Here is a 24,000-nt window from a genome sequence, read left to right as displayed (position 1 = left end):
CATTGTTAAAAAACACCACCAAATTAGACTGTTTTTACAATTGAAGTCACATCCTATCTTTAGAATAAATACTAAATCCACTCTTCTATGTATCAAATACTTCATTTTTACAATTGAAGTCACATCCTATCTTTGAAATAAATACTAAATCAACTCTTCTATGTATCAAATACTTCATTTTTACAATTGAAGTCACATCCTATCTTTGCAATAAATACTAAATCTACTCTTCTATGTATCAAATACTTCATTTTTACAATTGAAGTCACATCCTATGTTTGAAATAAATACTAAATCAACTCTTCTATGTATCAAATACTTCATTTTTACAATTGAAGTCACATCCTATTTTTGCAATAAATACTAAATCCACTCTTCTATGTATCAAATACTTCATTTTTACAATTGAAGTCACATCCTATCTTTAAAATAAATACTAAATCAACTCTTTTATGTATCAAATACTTCATTTTTACAATTGAAGTCACATCCTATCTTTGAAATAAATACTAAATCAACTCTTCTATGTATCAAATACTTCATTTTTACAATTGAAGTCACATCCTGTTTTAAATAAATACTAAATCAACTCTTCTATGTATCAAATACTTCATTTTTACAATTGAAGTCACATCCTATTTTTGCAATAAATACTAAATCCACTCTTCTATGTATCAAATACTTCATTTTTACAATTGAAGTCACATCCTATCTTTAAAATAAATACTAAATCAACTCTTTTATGTATCAAATACTTCATTTTTACAATTGAAGTCACATCCTATCTTTGAAATAAATACTAAATCAACTCTTCTATGTATCAAATACTTCATTTTTACAATTTAAGTCACATCCTATCTTTGCAGTAAATACTAAATCAACTCTTCTATGTATCAAATACTTCATTTTTACAATTGAAGTCACATCATATTTTTGCAACAAATACTAAATAAACTCTTATATGTATCAAATACTTCATTTTTACAATTGAAGTCACATCCTATCTTTAGAATAAATACTAAATCAACTCTTCTATGTATCAAATACTTCATTTTTACAATTGAAGTCACATCCTATGTTTGAAATAAATACTAAATCAACTCTTCTATGTATCAAATACTTCATTTTTACAATTGAAGTCACATCCTATTTTTGCAATAAATACTAAATCCACTCTTCTATGTATCAAATACTTCATTTTTACAATTGAAGTCACATCCTATCTTTGAAATAAATACTAAATCAACTCTTCTATGTATCAAATACTTCATTTTTACAATTGAAGTCACATCCTATCTTTGCAATAAATGCTAAATCTACTCTTCTATGTATCAAATACTTCATTTTTACAATTGAAGTCACATCCTATGTTTGAAATAAATACTAAATCAACTCTTCTATGTATCAAATACTTCATTTTTACAATTGAAGTCACATCCTATTTTTGCAATAAATACTAAATCCACTCTTCTATGTATCAAATACTTCATTTTTACAATTGAAGTCACATCATATCTTTAAAATAAATACTAAATCAACTCTTCTATGTATCAAATACTTCATTTTTACAATTGAAGTCACATCCTATCTTTGAAATAAATACTAAATCAACTCTTCTATGTATCAAATACTTCATTTTTACAATTGAAGTCACATCCTATCTTTGAAATAAATACTAAATCAACTCTTCTATGTATCAAATACTTCATTTTTACAATTGAAGTCACATCATATTTTTGCAATAAATACTAAATCAACTCTTCTATGTATCAAATACTTCATTTTTACAATTGAAGTCACATCATATTTTTGCAATAAATACTAAATCAACTCGTCTATGTATCAAATACTTCATTTTTACAATTGAAGTCACATCATATTTTTGAAATAAATACTAAATCCACTCTTCTATGTATCAAATACTTCATTTTTACAATTGAAGTCACATCCTATTTTTGAAATAAATACTAAATCCACTCTTCTATGTATCAAATACTTCATTTTTACAATTGAAGTCACATCATATTTTTGCAATAAATACTAAATCCACTCTTCCATGTATCAAATACTTAATTTTCAGGTTAGAGTGGTGTGCTAACTCAACAAAAGTTACAAACGGAGGTAGAAACCCTTGAGTCCACGTTGCTCTTTTTGGACAAAACACCATGTGTTTACGTTTTGTTCGGGTGGAGCCACGCTTGACTCGCTTGGCCCGGTACAAAGTGTTTGCTTGCCAAACAGAATCACCATTGCGACATCCAGTGGACACTTTTAGAACAGCAGTTTCTTTCATTAAAAACATTTTATACATCTTGTCCGCGGGCTTGATGCGGGCCGTACGTCTGACACCCCTGTCCTGGATAGTCCCACTTCTTCAGTCACACGCAGGATTCTCACAGGAATGAGGCAAAAATGCAACCTTACCTAGTGTAGCTCATCATCGTGTCTTCTTTTATTAGTCAAGGGCGCTGACACCAAAAGTCAGTTTTGAGGCGTCAATGTAATCAATGACAGAAAAACATCACATTTGCCAAACTCTTATTTTGTAAATAACATTCCTCCCGACATCCTCTGTGCCATACTCGCTGATGCCAACTTCCTGTGTTCCTCTCAAACCAGCACCTCAGGTGTTTGTTTTCTGTTTGGTTGCTGCCATATGAACTGTGGATCTGTGTTACATGCCCTTTCAAAATAAAGCCTGCTCCGCCCACCTCCTTTTCACAATAAAAGGGGCCTTGCACTTGAAGAAGAAGAATGGCGTAACTCCACAGACCTCTTGGCTAAAAGGTCGCAGGCATTTTTTTCTGACCGCCCCTCATCTATTTGTTGTTGCCATGGGAACACTGTACTGTATGACCCCCCCACCCCCCTGGATGAAAGATTTTTATTGATGTCAATCACTAAGTATTATCCTCTCTGCTCCTGGAGGGAAACAGGAAATAGTCCTAAATATTTTCTACATTTTATTTATGGATTGAAAAGCTATGAAAAAGGGACTTTTGTAGGTTTATTCCTCTCCTTCTACTGTGTACCCGTGCCACTGTCACCTCACTAATAAACATCTAGTGATTGACACTTTGCTCTTTTCTTACGCTCACTCTGCATCGTGCTCGGGGGACCAGCCAGGACCACCTTCCTGCATACATGACAATTAGCTCTTCAAGTGTAGGAAGTAAGAATATATATATATATACATACACATACACACACATATATATATATATTTATATATATATATATATATATATATAAATGTATATATGTAAATTGTTGCGTCGACCAGCATTCCTCCAATGGGGAATTCAAATTGCTAGTCTCTCCCAGATTCTTTTTATGGCAATAAGCTGATGTTTATATTCAATCAACAGGCAGCAGTTGGTATTTTGTGGTTTATTCTCCAAGCTTAGAGGACAAACGTGAGACCAATCCAGCACACCAGCGTTCCCCAGCCCGGTCCAGATCGGTCTAGCTCGGTCTAGCCCGTGATCTTCCCTCTGTCCCTCGCCCCCACTCCCCACTCCCATATCCATACCAACATCTTTACACCACACAATACCCATATCCATACCAACATCTTTACACCACGTCACTCCACACAATACCCATATCCATACCAACATCTTTACACCACACAATACCCATATCCATACCAACATCTTTACACCACCTCACACCACACAATACCCATATCCATACCAACATCTTTACACCACACGATACTCATATCCATACCAACATCTTTACACCACGTCACTCCACACAATACCCATATCCATACCAACATCTTTACACCACACGATACTCATATCCATACCAACATCTTTACACCACACAATACTCATATCCATACCAACATCTTTACACCACGTCACTCCACACAATACCCACATCCATACCAACATCTTTACACCACACAATACCCATATCCATACCAACATCTTTACACCACGTCACACCGCACAATACCCATATCCATACCAACATCTTTACACCACCTCACACCACACAATACCCATATCCATACCAACATCTTTACACCACACGATACTCATATCCATACCAACATCTTTACACCACGTCACTCCACACAATACCCATATCCATACCAACATCTTTACACCACACGATACTCATATCCATACCAACATCTTTACACCACACAATACTCATATCCATACCAACATCTTTACACCACGTCACTCCACACAATACCCACATCCATACCAACATCTTTACACCACACAATACCCATATCCATACCAACATCTTTACACCACGTCACACCGCACAATACCCATATCCATACCAACATCTTTACACCACCTCACACCACACAATACCCATATCCATACCAACATCTTTACACCACACGATACTCATATCCATACCAACATCTTTACACCACGTCACTCCACACAATACCCATATCCATACCAACATCTCTACACCACACGATACTCATATCCATACCAACATCTTTACACCACACAATACTCATATCCATACCAACATCTTTACACCACGTCACTCCACACAATACCCACATCCATACCAACATCTTTACACCACACAATACCCATATCCATACCAACATCTTTACACCACGTCACACCGCACAATACCCATATCCATACCAACATCTTTACACCACCTCACACCACACAATACCCATATCCATACCAACATCTTTACACCACACGATACTCATATCCATACCAACATCTTTACACCACGTCACTCCACACAATACCCATATCCATACCAACATCTTTACACCACACGATACTCATATCCATACCAACATCTTTATATATATATATATATATATATATATATATATATATATATATATATATATATATATATATATATATATATATATATATATATATATATATATAAATGTATATATGTAAATTGTTGCGTCGACCAGCATTCCTCCAATGGGGAATTCAAATTGCTAGTCTCTCCCAGATTCTTTTTATGGCAATAAGCTGATGTTTATATTCAATCAACAGGCAGCAGTTGGTATTTTGTGGTTTATTCTCCAAGCTTAGAGGACAAACGTGAGACCAATCCAGCACACCAGCGTTCCCCAGCCCGGTCCAGATCGGTCTAGCTCGGTCTAGCCCGTGATCTTCCCTCTGTCCCTCGCCCCCACTCCCTTTGTTTAGACTACTCCGAGTTATCTCTACTCTGACACATTCCAATCTAGAAGGCCAACACCTTACTATGAGACTCAAAAGAAGGAAGAATACTAGCTATTCTTTATATGACTATAGGAGTTTAGAAAGAAGTAACACTTAAATATGGATATGATTCTGATCTGCTTCCAACAATATATATATAAAAATGTATATATGTATATATACATAAAATACATAAATATATACATAAAAACCGATATGATGTGTATGATCTACATGAAGATGAGAGAAAAAGAGTTGATTTAAATGTGAGTGTTTTCAACATTGTTGTTTGTGCAAAGTCAACAAAGACGTTTGTGAAAAGCAGTCAGGCTGAACAAAGGTTGAAGGTCAAATGTTGCAAAAGTGTACTTTCTCCCAAAGTGATGTTTGTTTACCTGCCATGAAAGAGGCTCCACCATGTTGGTCACCGCATCCCATGATGCTTTGTGCCAGGGGACGGTTGTGTTTGTGGCGCTGGGTCTTCACTTCCACGCTCAGCTTGGTCATTCTCAGGTGAGCAGAATATTTTCTTGTCTGCTGTCAACAACATTCATGCTTGAAGATCATCTTCATTCTTCTGCTCACCATCTTTACATCACCCCACACCACACAATACCCATATCCATACCAACACCTTTACATCACCTCACACCACACAATACCCATATCCATACCAACATCTTTACATCACCTCACACCAAACAATACCCATATCCATACCAACATTTTTACATCACCTCACACAACACAATACCCATATCCATACCAACATCTTTACACCACCTCACACCACACAATACCCATATCCATACCAACATCTTTACACCACCTCACACCACACAATACCCATATCCATACCAACATCTTTACATCACCTCACACCACACAATACCCATATCCATACCAACATCTTTACATCACCTCACACCACACAATACCCATATCCATACCAACATCTTTACACCACACAATACCCATATCCATACCAACATCTTTACCCCACACAATACCCATATCCATACCAACATCTTTACACCACGTCACTCCACACAATACCCATATCCATACCAACATCTTTACACCACACAATACCCATATCCATACCAACATCTTTACACCACGTCACTCCACACAATACCCATATCCATACCAACATCTTTACACCACCTCACACCACACAATACCCATATCCATACCAACATCTTTACACCACACAATACCCATATCCATACCAACATCTTTACACCACCTCACACCACACAATACGCATATCCATACCAACATCTTTACACCACACAATACCCATATCCATACCAACATCTTTACACCACCTCACACCACACAATACCCATATCCATACCAACATCTTTACACCACACAATACCCATATCCATAGCAACATCTTTACACCACGTCACACCACACAATACCCATATCCATACCGACATCTTTACATCACCTCACACCACACAATACCCATATCCATAGCAACATCTTTACATCAAGTCACACCACACAATACCCATATCCATACCAACATCTTTACACCACACAATACCCATATCCATACCAACATCTTTACACCACCTCACACCACACAATACCCATATCCATACCAACATCTTTACACCACACACTACCCATATCCATACCAACATCTTTACACCACGTCACTCCACACAATACCCATATCCATACCAACATCTTTACACCACACAATACCCATATCCATACCAACATCTTTACACCACCTCACACCACACAATACCCATATCCATACCAACATCTTTACACCACACAATACCCATATCCATACCAACATCTTTACACCACACAATACCCATATCCATACCAACATCTTTACACCACGTCACTCCACACAATACCCATATCCATACCAACATCTTTACACCACCTCACACCACACAATACCCATATCCATACCAACATCTTTACACCACACAATACCCATATCCATACCAACATCTTTACACCACACAACACCCATATCCATAGCAACATCTTTACACCACGTCACACCACACAATACCCATATCCATACCAACATCTTTACACCACACAATACCCATATCCATAGCAACATCTTTACACCACGTCACACCACACAATACCCATATCCATACCAACATCTTTACACCATGTCACTCCACACAATACCCATATCCATACCAACATCTTTACACCACGTCACACCACACAATACCCATATCCATACCAACATCTTTACACCACGTCACACCACACAATACCCATATCCATACCAACATCTTTACACCACACAATACCCATATCCATAGCAACCTTGATTGGATACGACATGCTTGTATCATTGTGTTGTGTGGAATGAGTCAAACAGTATCCATGACAACAATAACCTCTTTATTACTAACCATCTGACTTATTATTATTATTATTATTATTATTCAATTAAAGGAGCACAACTATGGAACTCTCTAGCTGACACTTTGAAATGTAGACCTGCACTTGTCACTTAAATGTAGACCTGCACTTAAATGTAGACCTGCACTTGTCACTTAAATGTATACCTGCACTTAAATGTAGACCTGCACTTGTCACTTAAATGTAGACCTGCACTTGTCACTTAAATGTAGACCTGCACTTGTCACTTAAATATATACCTGCACTTGTCACTTAAATGTAGACCTGCACTTGTCACTTAAATGTAGACCTGCACTTGTCACTTAAATGTAGACCTGCACTTGTCACTTAAATGTAGACCTGCACTTGTCACTTAAATATATACCTGCACTTGTCACTTAAATGTAGACCTGCACTTGTCACTTAAATGTAGACCTGCACTTGTCACTTAAATGTAGACCTGCACTTGTCACTTAAATGTAGACCTGCACTTGTCACTTAAATATATACCTGCACTTGTCACTTAAATGTAGACCTGCACTTGTCACTTAAATGTAGACCTGCACTTGTCACTTAAATGTATACCTGCACTTGTCACTGAAATGTAGACCTGCACTTGTCACTTAAATGTAGACCTGCACTTGTCACTTAAATGTAGACCTGCACTTGTCACTTAAATGTAGACCTGCACTTGTCACTTAAATGTAGACCTGCACTTGTCACTTAAATGTAGACCTGCACTTGTCACTTAAATGTAGACCTGCACTTGTCACTTAAATGTATACCTGCACTTGTCACTTAAATGTATACCTGCACTTGTCACTTTCAAAAAACAAACAAAATTGTGGCTAGCTGAGCAACAATTGTGTTCCCATGTTTACTTTTTACTAATTTTTACTAATTTGTTTTTTATCAAGTCTGCACTTTGTCTGTGTTATTAATATTATTATTATTATTGGCTTTTATGTAGTTTGCACTTGTATTATTACTATTATCATTATTATCGACTCATCTTTGCCTTATTCTTTTTATTTTCCTATTTGAATGATGTTGGATCTGTGTTGTTGTTGTTGTTGTTGTTGTTGGGCACAAGTGTTGTAAATAAGCTTTGGCTACACACACTATGATGCACACATTGGATAACTGTTTCACATATCTATGTTTCTCTATCTGTCCCTATTTCAAATAAACCTTCATATATATATATATATATATATATATATATATATATATATATATATATATATATATATATATATATATATATATATATATATATATATAATACTGCATTAAGTGAAGCTCATTAATGATGCGGACACATTTGTTACTGGATACTTTCACACTCCTGCCTCAGAGTAGATTGACTATTGTGATGATCTGTCACTTCACATTTCACTTGTCTTGTTTCTTTCATTTTCTCTATTTGTTTCCTGGTCCCATTTCCTGTTTGTCTCTCTAAGCACGCTTTCCCTCACCTGTACCCTGATTGCTTTGTCTCTCTAATCACTCTTTCCCTCACCTGTACCCTGATTGCTTTGTCTCTCTAATCACTCTTTCCCTCACCTGTACCCTTTTTGCTTTGTCTCTCTAAGCACTCTTTCCCTCACCTCTACCCTGATTGCTTTGTCTCTCTAATCACTCTTTCCCTCACCTGTACCCTGATTGCTTTGTCTCTCTAATCACTCTTTCCCTCACCTGTACCCTTTTTGCTTTGTCTCTCTAAGCACGCTTTCCCTCACCTGTACCCTGATTGCTTTGTCTCTCTAAGCACTCTTTCCCTCACCTGTACCCTGATTGCTTTGTCTCTCTAATCACTCTTTCCCTCACCTGTACCCTGATTACTTTGTCTCTCTAAGCACTCTTTCCCTCACCTGTACCCTGATTGGTGTGTCTCTCTAATCACTCTTTCCCTCACCTGTACCCTGATTGGTGTGTCTCTCTAATCACTCTTTCCCTCACCTGTACCCTGATTGGTTTGAGCACAGCTGCTTTGCATTTCCAGTCAGTGTTATAAATGCCTGCCTGGGCTGGAGGATTGTTTCTGCTGTGTCGGCTGCAATGTTGTTGGGTCAGGACACTTATTACGTATGAGTAGCTTGTGCGCTATTGTGGGCTTAGCTGTCGTGTAGCTGCTAGCTCCTAGTAGCTTGTAGCCTAGCATGTTTTCCTTTCGTAAAGGACATTTGGATGTTCACTGGCTGTCCATATTTGCAAGTAAACGCACCGCACGACTGCTTGTTCTTTTTAATGCAAGCCGATATTGTCCGTTATATGTCGGTATCAGAAAGCCTACCTTGCAAATGTTGTTTTGGTTCCACAGCAGTGGAGCTGACGTCACAGCAGCCAGCCATGAGGATCCAGGTGTCCGTGAAGCTCGCTCGGTGGGCAAACGGGTGCTCCTTCAGCCGGTGGACTGTGTCCTGTCCGAGTGGAGTCCATGGTCACAGTGTGATGTCTGTCAGAAGAAAAGGGTGAGTACCGTCTTAACATAACAACTAGCAAGAGGTTAGGGTTAATGGAGTGGAGTCCATGGTCACAGTGTGATGTCTGTAAGAAGAAAAGGGTGAGTACTTTCATCAAGTAACAACTAGCAAGAGGTTAGGGTTAGTGGAGTGGAGTCCATGGTCACAGTGTGACGTCTGTCAGAAGAAAAGGGTGAGTAACGTCTTAACGAAACAACGAGCAAGAGGTTAGGGTTAGTGGAGTGGAGTCCATGGTCAAAGTATGAGGTCTGTCAGAAGAAAAGGGTGAGTACTGTCTTAACGTAACAACTAGCAAGAGGTTAGGGTTAGTGGAGTGGAGTCCATGGTCACAGTATGACGTCTGTCAGAAGAAAAGGGTGAGTACTGTCTTAACGTAACAACTAACAAGAGGTTGGGGTTAGTGGAGTGGAGTCCATGGTCACAGTGTGACGTCTGTCAGAAGAAAAGGGTGAGTACTGTCTTAACGTAACAACTAGCAAGAGGTTAGGGTTAGTGGAGTGGAGTCCATGGTCACAGTGTGACGTCTGTCAGAAGAAAAGGGTGAGTACTTTCATCAAGTAACAACTAGCAAGAGGTTAGGGTTAGTGGAGTGGAGTCCATGGTCACAGTGTGACGTCTGTCAGAAGAAAAGGGTGAGTACTGTCTTAACGTAACAACTAGCAAGAGTTAGGGTTAGTGGAGTGGAGTCCATGGTCACAGTGTGACGTCTGTCAGAAGAAAAGGGTGAGTAACGTCTTAACGTAACAACTAGCAAGAGGTTAGGGTTAGTGGAGTCCATGGTCACAGTATGACGTCTGTCAGAAGAAAAGGGTGAGTACTGTCTTAACGTAACAACTAGCAAGAGTTAGGGTTAGTGGAGTGGAGTCCATGGTCACAGTATGACGTCTGTCAGAAGAAAAGGGTGAGTACTGTCTTAACGTAACAACTAGCAAGAGTTAGGGTTAGTGGAGTGGAGTCCATGGTCACAGTGTAACATCTGTCAGAAGAAAAGGGTGAGTAACGTCTTAACGAAACAACGAGCAAGAGGTTAGGGTTAGTGGAGTGGAGTGGAGTCCATGGTCACAGTATGAGGTCTGTCAGAAGAAAAGGGTGAGTACTGTCTTAACGTAACAACTAGCAAGAGGTTAGGGTTAGTGGAGTGGAGTCCATGGTCACAGTATGATGTCTGTCAGAAGAAAAGGGGGAGTACTGTCACCAAGTAACAACTAGCAAGAGGTTAGTGGAGTGGAGTCCATGGTCACAGTGTGATGTCTGTCAGAAGAAAAGGGTGAGTACTGTCTTAACGTAACAACTAGCAAGAGGTTGGGGTTAGTGGAGTGGAGTCCATGGTCACAGTATGACGTCTGTCAGAAGAAAAGGGTGAGTAACGTCTTAACGTAACAACTAGCAAGAGGTTAGGGTTAGTGGAGTGGAGTCCATGGTCACAGTATGACGTCTGTCAGAAGAAAAGGGTGAGTAACGTCTTAACGTAACAACTAGCAAGAGGTTAGGGTTAGTGGAGTGGAGTCCATGGTCACAGTGTGACGTCTGTCAGAAGAAAAGGGTGAGTACTTTCATCAAGTAACAACTAGCAATGTCTCTAATGACCTATATTTCATATCTAATAAACTCTACTTCATATCAATTAAACTCTACTTCATCCCTAATGACCTCTACTTCATCCCTAATGACCTCTACTTCATCCCTAATGACCTCTACTTCATCCCTAATGACTTCTACTTCATCCCTAATGACCTCTACTTCATCCCTAATGACTTCTACTTCATCTCTAATGACCTCTACTTCATCCCTAATGACCTCTACTTCATCCCTAATGACCTCTACTTCATCCCTAATGACCTCTACTTCATCCCTAATGACCTCTACTTCATCCCTAATGACCTCTACTTCATCCCTAATGACTTCTACTTCATCCCTAATGACCTCTACTTCATCCCTAATGACTTCTACTTCATCTCTAATGACCTCTACTTCATCCCTAATGACTTCTACTTCATCTCTAATGACTTCTACTTCATCCCTAATGACCTCTACTTCATCCCTAATGACTTCTACTTCATCCCTAATGACCTCTACTTCATCCCTAATGACTTCTACTTCATCTCTAATGACCTCTACTTCATCCCTAATGACCTCTACTTCATCCCTAATGACTTCTACTTCATCCCTAATGACTTCTACTTCATCTCTAATGACCTCTACTCCATCTCTAATGACCTCTACTTCATCCCTAATGACCTCTACTTCATCCCTAATGACTTCTACTTCATCCCTAATGACCTCTACTTCATCCCTAATGACTTCTACTTCATCTCTGACCTCTACTTCATCCCTAATGACCTCTACTTAATCTCTAATGACCTCTACTTTATCTCTAATGACCTCTACTCCATCTCTAATGACCTCTACTTTATCTCTAATGACCTCTACTCCATCTCTATTGACCTCTACTTCATCCCTAATGACCTCTACTTAATCTCTAATGACCTCTACTTAATCTCTAATGACTTCTACTCCATCTCTAATGACCTCTACTTCATCTCTAATGACCTCTACTTCATCTCTAATGACCTCTACTTAATCTCTAATGACTTCTACTCCATCTCTAATGACCTCTACTTCATCTCTAATGACCTCTACTTCATCTCTAATGACCTCTACTCCATCTCTAATGACCTCTACTTCATCCCTAATGACTTCTACTCCATCTCTAATGACCTCTACTTCATCTCTAATGACCTCTACTTAATCTCTAATGACCTCTACTTCATCTCTAATGACCTCTACCTCATCTCTAATGACCTCTACTCGATCCCTAATGACCTCTACCTCATCTCTAATGACCTCTACTCCATCCCTAATGACCTCTACTTCAGCTGTAATGACCTCTACTTCATCCCTAATGACCTCTACCTCACCTCTAATGACCTCTACCTCACCTTTAATGACCTCTACCTCACCTCTGATGACCTCTACCTCACCTCTAATGACCTCTACCTCACCTCTAATGACCTCTACCTCACCTCTAATGACCTCTACCTCACCTCTAATGACCTCTAACTCACCTCTAATGACCTCTACCTCACCTTTAATGACCTCTACCTCACCTCTAATGACCTGGCCATGAAAGTGAGTCCACTACTGTGATTTCAGTTCCTCCTCCCTGGAGTCTTCTTGAACAGTTCCTGTTCCACCTGTGCCAAAACACCTTTCCTGTGTTTTCTCTCACTCTGTTTCTCTTTCTCGCCACAGTATCGCTTTGCCAAAGTGGAGCAGCCAGCACAGTTTGGAGGGCAGCCATGTGGTCTTGACGGGAGGGAGGAGGAACCCTGCCAGGTTCCAGCCAGATACACCTGCAACAACATTCCTCCCTGTGAAGGTTTCTTCTGCAGCCAAACAGGAAAGTTCTCCTTTGCAACTTTTCTTTTCTTTGCTTCTTATTTTTCTTTACACTTCCTCTTTTCCCACAATCTGCACCACTTCTTTGACCCTCACCTGTCCCTTGTTTGGCAATCAGGGCACACCTGTCCCTTGTTTGGCAATCAGGGCACACCTGTCCCTTGTTTGGCAATCAGGGAACACCTGTCCCTTGTTTGGCAATCAGGGCACACCTGTCTCTTGTTTGGCAATCAGGGCACACCTGTCCCTTGTTCGGCAATCAGGGCACGCCTGTCCCTTGTTTGGCAATCAGGGCACGCCTGTCCCTTGTTTGGCAATCAGGGCACACCTGTCCCTTGTTTGGAAATCAGGGCACACCTGTCCCTTGTTTGGAAATCAGGGCACACCTGTCCCTTGTTTGGCAATCAGGGCACACCTGTCCCTTGTTTGGCAATCAGGGCACGCCTGTCTCTTGTTTGGCAATCAGGGCACGCCTGTCTCTTGTTTGGCAATCAGGGCACGCCTGTCCCTTGTTTGGCAATCAGGGCACGCCTGTCCCTTGTTTGGCAATCAGGGCACGCCTGTCCCTTGTTTGGCAATCAGGGCACGCCTGTCCCTTGTTTGGCAATCAGGGCACGCCTGTCCCTTGTTTGGCAATCAGGGCACGCCTGTCCCTTGTTTGGCAATCAGGGCACGCCTGTCCCTTGTTTGGCAATCAGGGCACACATGTCCCTTGTTTGGCAATCAGGGCACACATGTCTCTTGTTTGGCAATCAGGGCACACCTGTCCCTTGTTTGGCAATCAGGGCACACCTGTCCCTTGTTTGGCAATCAGGGCACACCTGTCCCCTGTTTGGCAATCAGGGCACACCTGTCCCTTATTTGGCAATCAGGCTGCTTTTTTTGTTTTGTACCTCCAACATGCAGAGATTTCCCTATGCTTCCTGTGCATTTCCCCACTGCACTATTCATTTATTTTGGTTACAACTGTATTTACCTGACTATGCAGCACACCCATATATAAGCCACACCCACTAAACTTTAGAAAATAAAAAGCATGTTTCCATATATTAGCCGCACCGGACTATAAGCCGCTGATATATAAGTTGTGAAATAAGTTATTTACAAAGAAATATATTGTATATGTTTTATATTCTTTAATTGTTTCCAAACAGTGTCTGTAACAGGGCAGTAAAACGGCTGATCAAACAAAACAGAAGTCATGGTCATGGACCCACTAACTGCGCAAGATAGCTCACCAATCAGCTTAACAGACTCAATAACTCCACGGTGATGTTTTGGTGAATTTACCAAACTGAAAAAAAACAAAAAGAATGCCATCGTAAGTTAATAATACTAACACAGACATTCGTAAATGCTAATGCGCACAACGCTAGCTTGATTAGATTACGGTAGCAGGTACAAATATGCATGAAAACACTCCTACAGACATCACACATGGGACACTTTAGTAAGTAAGAATAGTTTTAGTTATATTGTAAAACTTGCAAATGTTGCTTGAAGTCATGAATGAAGAATCCATACCAGTAGAAACGCTATGGATGGTTTTATTTCCTGTATTAAAACAGGAAGTACATTTTCAACAGCACCTGCAGTGAGTAAACTCGTCCAAAAGATGGCGCCAAAGCACAAAAAATAACTCACCTTTTCGGTGTCTTTGCATATGTTAAAAAAAACTGTTTGCTTTATGGCCGTCACCGAAGAAAAATCTACAAATTAGCCGCACCGTCTAGTAAGCTGCAGGGTTCAAAGCACAGGAAAAAGTATGTTTGGGAAAGAAACCATGACGTGGTTGCTCCTGCAGGTCACTATTTTGTCACTTTGATCTTCACTTCCTGTTTGGGAAAGAAACCATGTGGTGGTTGCTCCTGCAGGTCACTATTTTGTCACTTTGATCTTCACTTCCTGTTTGGGAAAGAAACCATGTGGTGGTTGCTCCTGCAGGTCACTATTTTGTCACTTTGATCTTCACTTCCTGTTTGGGAAAGAAACCATGTGGTGGTTGCTCCTGCAGGTCACTATTTTGTCACTTTGATCTTCACTTCCTGTTTGGGAAAGAAACCATGTGGTGGTTGCTCCTGCAGGTCACTATTTTGTCACTTTGATCTTCACTTCCTGTTTGGGAAAGAAACCATGTGGTGGTTGCTCCTGCAGGTCACTATTTTGTATCTTTGATATTCACTTCCTGTTTGGGAAAGAAACCATGTGGTGGTTGCTCCTGCAGGTCACTATTTTGTCACTTTGATCTTCACTTCCTGTTTGGGAAAGAAACCATGTGGTGGTTGCTCCTGCAGGTCACTATTTTGTCACTTTGATCTTCACTTCCTGTTTGGGAAAGAAACCATGTGGTGGTTGCTCCTGCAGGTCACTATTTTGTCACTTTGATCTTCACTTCCTGTTTGGGAAAGAAACCATGTGGTGGTTGCTCCTGCAGGTCACTATTTTGTCACATTGATCTTCACTTCCTGTTTGGGAAAGAAACCATGTGGTGGTTGCTCCTGCAGGTCACTATTTTGTCACTTTGATCTTCACTTCCTGTTTGGGAAAGAAACCATGTGGTGGTTGCTGCTGCAGGTCACTATTTTGTCACTTTGATCTTCACTTCCTGTTTGGGAAAGAAACCATGTGGTGGTTGCTCCTGCAGGTCACTATTTTGTCACTTTGATCTTCACTTCCTGTTTGGGAAAGAAACCATATGGTGGTTGCTCCTGCAGGTCACTATTTTGTCACTTTGATCTTCACTTCCTGTTTGGGAAAGAAACCATGTGGTGGTTGCTCCTGCAGGTCACTATTTTGTCACTTTGATCTTCACTTCCTGTTTGGGAAAGAAACCATGTGGTGGTTGCTCCTGCAGGTCACTATTTTGTCCCTTTGATCTTCACTTCCTGTTTGGGAAAGAAACCATGTGGTGGTTGCTCCTGCAGGTCACTATTTTGTCACTTTGATCTTCACTTCCTGTTTGGGAAAGAAACCATGTGGTGGTTGCTCCTGCAGGTCACTATTTTGTCTCTTTGATCTTCACTTCCTGTTTGGGAAAGAAACCATGTGGTGGTTGCTCCTGCAGGTCACTATTTTGTCACTTTGATCTTCACTTCCTGTTTGGGAAAGAAACCATGTGGTGGTTGCTGCTGCAGGTCACTATTTTGTCACTTTGATCTTCACTTCCTGTTTGGGAAAGAAACCATGTGGTGGTTGCTGCTGCAGGTCACTATTTTGTCACTTTGATCTTGACTTCCTGTTTGGGAAAGAAACCATGTGGTGGTTGCTCCTGCAGGTCACTATTTTGTCATTTTGATCTTCACTTCCTGTTTGGGAAAGAAACCATGTGGTGGTTGCTCCTGCAGGTCGCTGTATTCCAAGAACACTGCAGTGTAACGGGGAGGACGACTGCTCCGACATGGCAGACGAGGCAGGCTGCAGCATGCGGCAGACGCCCTGCAGACACCAGGCGGAGGAGTACTGGGGCATCGAGAACCTTGCCAAAGGGTGACAGACACTCCCTACCACTTGGTTGTAACCTTCTGACTTCGCTTTCCTGGTCCTACTTCCTTTCAGAATCAACATCTTGGACAGCCAGCTGCAAGGAGTCGTGTTGGACAACCGCTACTACGCAGGAGGTTGTCTACCACACTACATCCAGGACGTGGCCTTCAGGAAGCCTCATAACCTGCAACACTACACCCTGCAGGTAGAACAAGACATGGTAGAACAACACTACACCCTGCAGGTAGAACAAGACATGGTAGAACAACACTACACTCTGCAGGTAGAACAAGACATGGTAGAACAACACTACACTCTGCAGGTAGAACAAGACATGGTAGAACAACACTACACTCTGCAGGTAGAACAAGACATGGTAGAACAACACTACACCATGCAGGTAGAACAAGACATGGTAGAACAACACTACACCCTGCAGGTAGAACAAGACATGGTAGAACAACACTACACCCTGCAGGTAGAACAAGACATGGTAGAACAACACTACACCCTGCAGGTAGAACAAGACATGGTAGAACAACACTACACCCTGCAGGTAGAACAAGACATGGTAGAACAACACTACACTCTGCAGGTAGAACAAGACATGGTAGAACAACACTACACCATGCAGGTAGAACAAGACATGGTAGAACAACACTACACTCTGCAGGTAGAACAAGACATGGTAGAACAACACTACACCCTGCAGGTAGAACAAGACATGGTAGAACAACACTACACTCTGCAGGTGGAACAAGACATGGTAGAACAACACTACACCATGCAGGTAGAACAAGACATGGTAGAACAACACTACACCATGCAGGTAGAACAAGACATGGTAGAACAACACTACACCATGCGGGTAGAACAACTCTGACACTATAAATACATTATTATTATTATTATTATTTACCTGACTAACCCTAACACTATAAATATATAATAATTATTTACCTGACTAACCCTAATACTATGAATAAATAATTATTATTATTTACCTGACTAACTCTTACACTTTAAATAAATAATAATTATTATTTACCTGACTAACCCTAACACTATAAATAAATAATTATTGTTATTTACCTGACTAACCCTAACACTATAAATAAATAATAATTATTATTTACCTGACTAACCCCAACACTATAAATAAATAATAATTATTTACCTGACTAACCCTAATACTATAAATAAATAATTATTATTATTTACCTGACTAACCCCAACACTATAAATAAATAATAATTATTATTTACCTGACTAACCCTTACACTATAAATAAATAATAATTATTATTTACCTGACTAACCCTTACACTATAAATAAATAATTATTATTATTTACCTGACTAACCCTAACACTATAAATAAATAATAATTATTATTTACCTGACTAACCCTTACACTATAAATAAATAATTATTATTATTTACCTGACTAACCCTAACACTATAAATAAATAATAATTATTATTTACCTGACTAACTCTTACCCTATAAATAAATAATTGTTATTATTTACCTGACTAACCCTAACACTACAAATAAATAATAATTATTATTTACCTGACTAACCCTTACACTATAAATAAATAATTATTATTATTTACCTGACTAACCCTAACACTATAAATAAATAATTGTTATTATTTACCTGACTAACCCTAACACTATAAATAAATAATTGTTATTATTTACCTGACTAACTCTTACCCTATAAATAAATCAACTGGAGGTCAACACTGAGATTGACCCTAAACGTCACAAAGTCAGAAATCGTTTAACTTTGTTGTCGTTGTCGTTCAATTTGAAAAGTGCACCAAAAAAGTATTTTGGGATGACAAGTAGGGGAGTTCATAAATGGAGTATCAAATATTTTGTGATTTTTTTTAAATAATGAAATATCATAAATACGACAGTATAATTCATGATCAACTATAATATGATGTATTATGTATATGTCAGTTGTATAATTATGATAAATGCTTATAATAACTTTTCATTGGAATGAATGAACTATTAGTAACTAATGTATTGATTAAAAAGTGTGTTATTGTGAATATCATCATTATAAATACATCAAGTGTTGTGTTTTTAAATCATTTCAATGAACTATTATGAACTCATATATTGATTAAAAAGTGTGTTATTGTGAATATCACCATTATAAATACATCGAGTGTCTGTAAATAATGTCTTTCTTCCAACGGCATAAAATGAAATGTCCTCTCCGCAGACAAAAGGCTCCTTGGACTTCACCCTGGAGGAGTTCCAGTCCTACTCGGACTACATGGAGCACACCATCCGTGAGAGGATGACCCAGACCTCGGTGACCTTTGGTTTTGCCATCCCAGGTATTGTGGAGTTTGGCTTCAACCACAGCAAGGCCAAATACACCAAGTGGGTCCAGAAGGTCCGCCGTGCTTCAGGCAAGGTGAGAGGTCCATCATCCATACTTCCAAGGTCTGATTAGGTCTGAAAGCCAAGATGCAGAGACGGCAGGCCAAGTGCAAGAACAAAATGATTTAAAGACAACAAAAATAGTGCAGCGGGGTAGTGCACGGGTAGCAAAGGGAAAGCCATCCAGAAAACAGGGCTGGCATAAAAAACTTCCTGATTGGCAAACAGAAATATGTAGGGATGTCCGATAATGGCTTTTTGCCGATATCCGATATTGTCCAACTCTTTAATTACCGATACCGATATCAACCGATACCAATATCAACCGATATATGCAGTCGTGGAATGAACACATTATTATGCCTAATTTGGACAACCAGGTATGGTGAAGATAAGGTACTTTTTTAAAAAATTAGTAAAATAAGATACATAAATTGAAAACATTTTCTTGAATAAAAAAGAAAGTACAACAATATAAAAACAGTTACATAGAAACTAGTAATGAATGAAAAGTAGTAAAATTAACTGTTAAAGGTTAGTACTATTAGTGGAGCAGCAGCACGCACAATCATGTGTGCTTACGGACTGTATCCCTTGCAGACTGTATTGATATATATTGATATATAATGTAGGAACCAGAATATTAATAACAGAAAGAAACAACCCTTTTGTGTGAATGAGTGTAAATGGGGGAGGGAGGTTTTTTGGGTTGGTGCACTAATTGTAAGTGTATCTTGTGTTTTTTATGTTGATTTAATAAAAAAAAAATTAAAAAAAACAAAAAAAAACGATACCGATAATAAAAGAAACTATACCGATAATTTCCGATATTACATTTTAATGCATATATCGGCCGATAATATTATCGGACATCTCTAGAAATATGTCCTGATTGCCAATCACCTCTCCATGTGAGACAGGCCCCTTCTTTGCCAAATCTTAAGACCCTTCTTAAAACCCATTTTTATTCACTGGCTTTTAACCCAGCATGAGACTTTAAACTGTTTTTAGCTTTTAACTTTTTTAACTGTTTTTAACTTTTAAACTGTTTTCTATCCAACAAATTGTTCTTAGGGTAATTTGCATTTGCTTTTTCAATGTGTATGTTTATTTCTGTTTTAAATGTTATTTTTTAGTCTGTCCTTTGCCTCTATTTCTTTGCGGTTGTACAGCCCTTTGTTTTTCAACTGTGCTTGTTTTTAAAGGGCTTTATAAATAAAGTTGGTATGGTATCAATCAGGTACTGGTGAGGATTGGTGGGAGAATAGTGGAAAAAAGAGGCAAACAAAGAATGGAAACCAAAAAGAGAGGAAATGAAACAAAATACAGGAACCATGTCCAGCTTGCTTCCACCCCTGGTTGCAAAATTCACATATTGATGGAAATGAGAGAAAACAGTTTTCATGTTAGCTTGATTAAAATCCCCTGTCATGATGAAAACTCCCTCTGGATGTGTAGTTAGCAGTTCATTGATGGAGCAGTACAAAGCATTCAAAGCTTCTTTGGTGTTAGCACTGGGAGGAATGTACACTGCTGTGAAGATCATAGCACTGAATTCCCGGGGTAAATAGAATGGCCTGCATTTTATAGTTAATAAAGTTAAAGTTAAAGTTAAAGTACCAATGATTGTCACACACACACACTAGGTGTGGTGAAATTTGTCCTCTGCATTTGACCCATCCCCTTGATCACCCCCTGGGAGGTGAGGGGAGCAGTGGGCAGCAGCGTAGCCGCGCCCGGGAATCATTTTTGGTGATTTAACCCCCAATTCCAACCCTTGATGCTGAGTGCCAAGCAGGGAGGTAATGGGTCCCATTTTTATAGTCTTTGGTATGACCCGGCCGGGGTTTGAACTCACAACCTACCGATCTCAGGGCGGACACTCTAACCACTAGGCCACTGAGTAGGTAATAGTTCTACATCGGGAGAGCAGTGACATGAGGCTATCTTCCCATTATTGCACCAGTTGTTATTGATGTATATGCAAACACCACCGCCTCAGGATTTACCAGTGAGAGTTCTGCTCCTGTCCGACCGAAACATAATTAGCCCCTCGGTTGCTATCTGCCTCGTCCAGAACGGACGGCTTCGGCCACATTTCTGTGAGCAATATGGCGCAGCAGTCTCTCATCTCGCGTCTTGCATATAAATCCAGCTTAAGGTAGTCCAGTTTGTTCTCCAGGGAGCGGACATTTGAAAGCAGGATGGAAGGAAGCGGCGTTCTGTGAGGATTAGCCTTTAGCTTTGCTGTTAGCCCCGCTTGGCATCCCCGCTTCTGCTTCCGATCACACCGCTTACGTCTCCTCTGTCGACGGTCCCTGCTGGTACTAGCACTGGTACTAGGCTCCGCTGCTTCACAGGCCGCTGGATGTAGCCGGCGTAGTATTCCGATGCTAGTGAGGAGGTCCAACGTATACGCATCTTTCGTTTCAAAACGGCCCAATCCATCCACATCCGGAATTGTCTGGCGGTCGTATGTTACCACGGAGTGTCCACGCTGGAAGCCAGCCATGAAATTCACAGAATTTTCCGGTATTTTTGCCAAAATGTTCTATTTCTACCATGAGCCCCTGCAAGCCGCAGCCGAGCAGGGCGCCGCCATCTTGAATTCTACCATCAGATTGAAAACCTCCATCAATTCTACCATCAGATTGAAAACCTCCATCAGTTCTACCATCAGATTGTGGCGACTGAGCTGCCAGTCCACACAATCTGTCTTCAAGAAATATATCAATAGAATAGAATAGAATAGAAAGTACTTTATTGATCCGTCTCGTCTCGATTACTGTAACGTATTATTTTCGGGTCTCCCTATGTCTAGCATTAAAAGATTACAGTTGGTACAAAATGCGGCTGCAAGGCTTTTGACAAAAACAAGAAAGTTTGATCATATTACGCCTATACTGGCTCACCTGCACTGGCTTCCTGTGCACTTAAGATGCGACTTTAAGGTTTTACTACTTACGTATAAAATACTACACGGTTTAGCTCCAGCCTATCTCGCCGATTGTATTGTACCATATGTCCCGACAAGAAATCTGCGTTCAAAGAACTCCGGCTTATTAGTGATTCCCAGAGCCAAAAAAAAGTCTGCGGGCTATAGAGCGTTTTCTATTCGGGCTCCAGTACTCTGGAATGCCCTCCCGGTAACAGTTAGAGATGCTACCTCAGTAGAAGCATTTAAGTCCCATCTTAAAACTCATTTGTATACTCTAGCCTTTAAATAGACCCCCCTTTTTTAGACCAGTTGATCTGCCGTTTCTTTTCTTCTCTCCTCTTCTCCCCTGTCCCTTGCGAGGGGGAGTTGCATAGGTCCGGTGGCCATGGATGAGGTGCTGGCTGTCCAGAGTCAGGACCCCGGGTGGACCACTAGCCTGTGCATCGGTTGGGGACATCTCTGCGCTGCTGACCCGTCTCCGCTCGGGATGGTTTCCTGTTGGCCCCGCTGTGGACTGGACTCCCGCTGATGTGTTGGATCCACTGTGGACTGGACTTTCACAATGTTATGTCAGACCCACTCGACATCCATGGCTTTCGGTCTCCCCTAGAGGGGGGGGGGGGGTTACCCACATATGCGGTCCTCTCCAAGGTTTCTCATAGTCATTCACCGACGTCCCACTGGGGTGAGTTTTTCCTTGCCCGTATGTGGGCTCTGTACCGAGGATGTCGTTGTGGCTTGTACAGCCCTTTGAGACACTTGTGATTTAGGGCTATATAAATAAACATTGATTGATTGATTGACTGATTGATCCATCCCTGGGGGAATATCATGTCTATTGTGAGGTTGGTATTCACTTATTGTTGCAAGTGGCTCTCTACCTGCCAAGTGGCCCTCAGTGACAACCACCCTCACCCCTAATTAAGCCACGCCCCCTGCCTTGTAATCATGCCACCTGTGAAATAGAAACGGGGCGGCTGATAATACGGATGGCGGTCCTGGAGAGGATATGGCAAAGTACTTGAGTGAGGGTTGGAGTCTTGATCCCAGGAGCAACTCTGTGGTGTCTCCCCCAGACCCACAGCTTCATAAGGGCCAAAGCGGAGCTGGAGTTGGCCCAGTACATGGTCAAGTCCGACAACCTGATGCTGCACGCTGACTTCCTGCAGCGCCTGAGATCTTTGCCCCAGTCCTACGTGTACGGCCAGTACAGGCAGGTCTACAGAGACTACGGGACACACTACATCACGGAGGCCGCCCTGGGAGGGGACTATGAGTACACCATGGTCCTGGACAAGGAGAAGCTGAAGGAGACGGGTAAAGAACCTAGTTTCAGTGCAGATGACCCTAACCCTGAAGTCATCCTTGTACTCCTAGTCTACACTCTGACGGACTATAAGAAGTGTGTCCAGTCGGGCTTTAAGGTGGGCGCCAACATCTATGGCGTCTACGTGTCTGCGGGCTACCAAGGTGGCTCCTGCAATGGTCTCCTGAACGAGATGGGAGGTAATGTTGACTGAGGTGATTCTTTCCCCTTCTCATAGTCGCTGAAACCTCTTTTCATTCCAGAGGACACCACCCTGGGCAGCGTGGTGGAGGACACCGTGTCACTGGTGAGAGGTGGTAGTAGCCAGGCCATCACTGCCCTGGTCTCCCACAGGCTGCCCAGTCCTCAGCTCATGAGGCTCTGGGGGGAGG

The 24,000-nt window shown here is 40.7% G+C and overlaps 1 protein-coding gene across 1 annotated transcript in view; it reads left to right on the top strand.

The window, feature by feature from the left end:
- LOC133649531 (uncharacterized) overlaps positions 1–24,000 on the top strand; it is a 98,200-nt gene that overhangs the window by 61,183 nt on the left and 13,017 nt on the right. The window contains exons 16-24 of the mRNA XM_062046120.1: positions 5,571–5,702; positions 9,913–10,063; positions 13,328–13,476; positions 16,820–16,960; positions 17,030–17,162; positions 19,201–19,398; positions 23,379–23,619; positions 23,680–23,808; positions 23,872–24,000. The exon at positions 23,872–24,000 is cut by the window's right edge and continues 35 nt beyond it. Of these exons, the coding sequence (XP_061902104.1) occupies positions 5,571–5,702; positions 9,913–10,063; positions 13,328–13,476; positions 16,820–16,960; positions 17,030–17,162; positions 19,201–19,398; positions 23,379–23,619; positions 23,680–23,808; positions 23,872–24,000 (1,403 nt within the window). The remainder of the gene's footprint in view (positions 1–5,570; positions 5,703–9,912; positions 10,064–13,327; positions 13,477–16,819; positions 16,961–17,029; positions 17,163–19,200; positions 19,399–23,378; positions 23,620–23,679; positions 23,809–23,871) is intronic.

Source organism: Entelurus aequoreus, linkage group LG05 (genome assembly GCF_033978785.1).
Source record: "Entelurus aequoreus isolate RoL-2023_Sb linkage group LG05, RoL_Eaeq_v1.1, whole genome shotgun sequence".
Classification (NCBI taxonomy): Eukaryota; Metazoa; Chordata; class Actinopteri; order Syngnathiformes; family Syngnathidae; genus Entelurus; species Entelurus aequoreus.
Note: the sequence above shows the minus strand (reverse complement) of the source record. Positions and strands in the feature narration are given on the sequence as shown.